This window comes from Brassica oleracea, unplaced genomic scaffold (assembly GCF_000695525.1).
Source record: "Brassica oleracea var. oleracea cultivar TO1000 unplaced genomic scaffold, BOL UnpScaffold03972, whole genome shotgun sequence".
NCBI lineage: Eukaryota > Viridiplantae > Streptophyta > Magnoliopsida > Brassicales > Brassicaceae > Brassica > Brassica oleracea.
This window is the reverse complement of record NW_013620497.1, coordinates 1-1,059: the sequence shown is the minus strand read 5'-3', so window position 1 is coordinate 1,059 and position 1,059 is coordinate 1. Positions and strand designations below refer to the sequence as shown.

General features: G+C 40.5%; 1 protein-coding gene across 1 annotated transcript; it reads left to right on the top strand.

The window, feature by feature from the left end:
* The first annotated feature begins 66 nt into the window (after window positions 1–66).
* Window positions 67–955, top strand: LOC106321928. Its single transcript, XM_013760138.1, has 4 exons — window positions 67–93; window positions 183–340; window positions 420–753; window positions 830–955. Exons 1-4 carry the CDS (start codon window positions 67–69, stop codon window positions 953–955), a joined length of 645 nt encoding a protein of 214 aa, XP_013615592.1.
* Window positions 956–1,059: the final 104 nt, after the last annotated feature.

Below are 1,059 nucleotides of genomic sequence, written 5' to 3'. Positions count from 1 at the left end.
TTCAACTGGTTGGACGACAACGCCACAATCAGTAACAAACAACTTTGCTCAGTTGGAGATCTCAACATGTTCCTCTCCAGCACTACCACCCAGGTATCTAATAGACTTCCAACAGATTTTTTATCTTTTCCCCTTAAAATTATAATCTCAAATGGACCATCTTTAACTGGGTAAACAAACAGGAAGCTTCTTTTATCTGCAAAGCTCGGATTGTTGAGGTCTTGACCCAAAATGGCTGGAACTATCTCTCTTGCGTTCATTGCAGCAAAGAAATTGAGAAATCTGGCGCAACTCTCCACTGCAACCGATGCTTTAATTCCAATATCACCGGTGTTGTGAGGTGAGAATTCAACGATCTCATTTTTAAAAAAATTTACAAATATCTACATTCGGATCATCCATGCTATCGCTGATAACAGGTACCGTGTAGAATTATTGGTTGATGATGGGAATAATTATGCCATTGTTGTCGTGTTAAACAAGGAGATGCTCAAACTCACTAAGCAAGACGCAGCTAATCTGCCTCTCAATGAGGTTATTTCAAAGCCACAAACACTTATCAAAACTGTTGCAATCACTCAGATCTCAATACAACTACAGGTCAATAGTGGTGTCAATGGGAAACTCCCTAAATGCATTGAGGAACTTGAAGGGCAGACATTTATTTTCCATATACGTGTCTCGCCCAGCAATTCGGCTTCTTCCCGCTGCCCTTTCACAGTCTCTGCAATCAGTGGGCAGATTACCACAGAGGTATTACACTAATATACTCACCTACATCTTTTATTCTCACTGTAAGTTTTAAAGGCACATCTGTTAATATCCCTAGGATTTCAACAACTATGAAACCCCAGATACTGTAAGGAAATTCGGCGAAGCATCCACTTCCGATTCTGCCAGCAACACGTCAACCGTTGAAGTCGAACAAGGTGGACGCAAAGACGCACTTGAGTGAGTCTTTGAAGGAACCAAAACGTCTGCCCAACTCTGCTTACCACATCTTAGCTATTTCAATATTACTATGCATTTACTCTTTCAGATTTTTCAAATTTGCTCTTT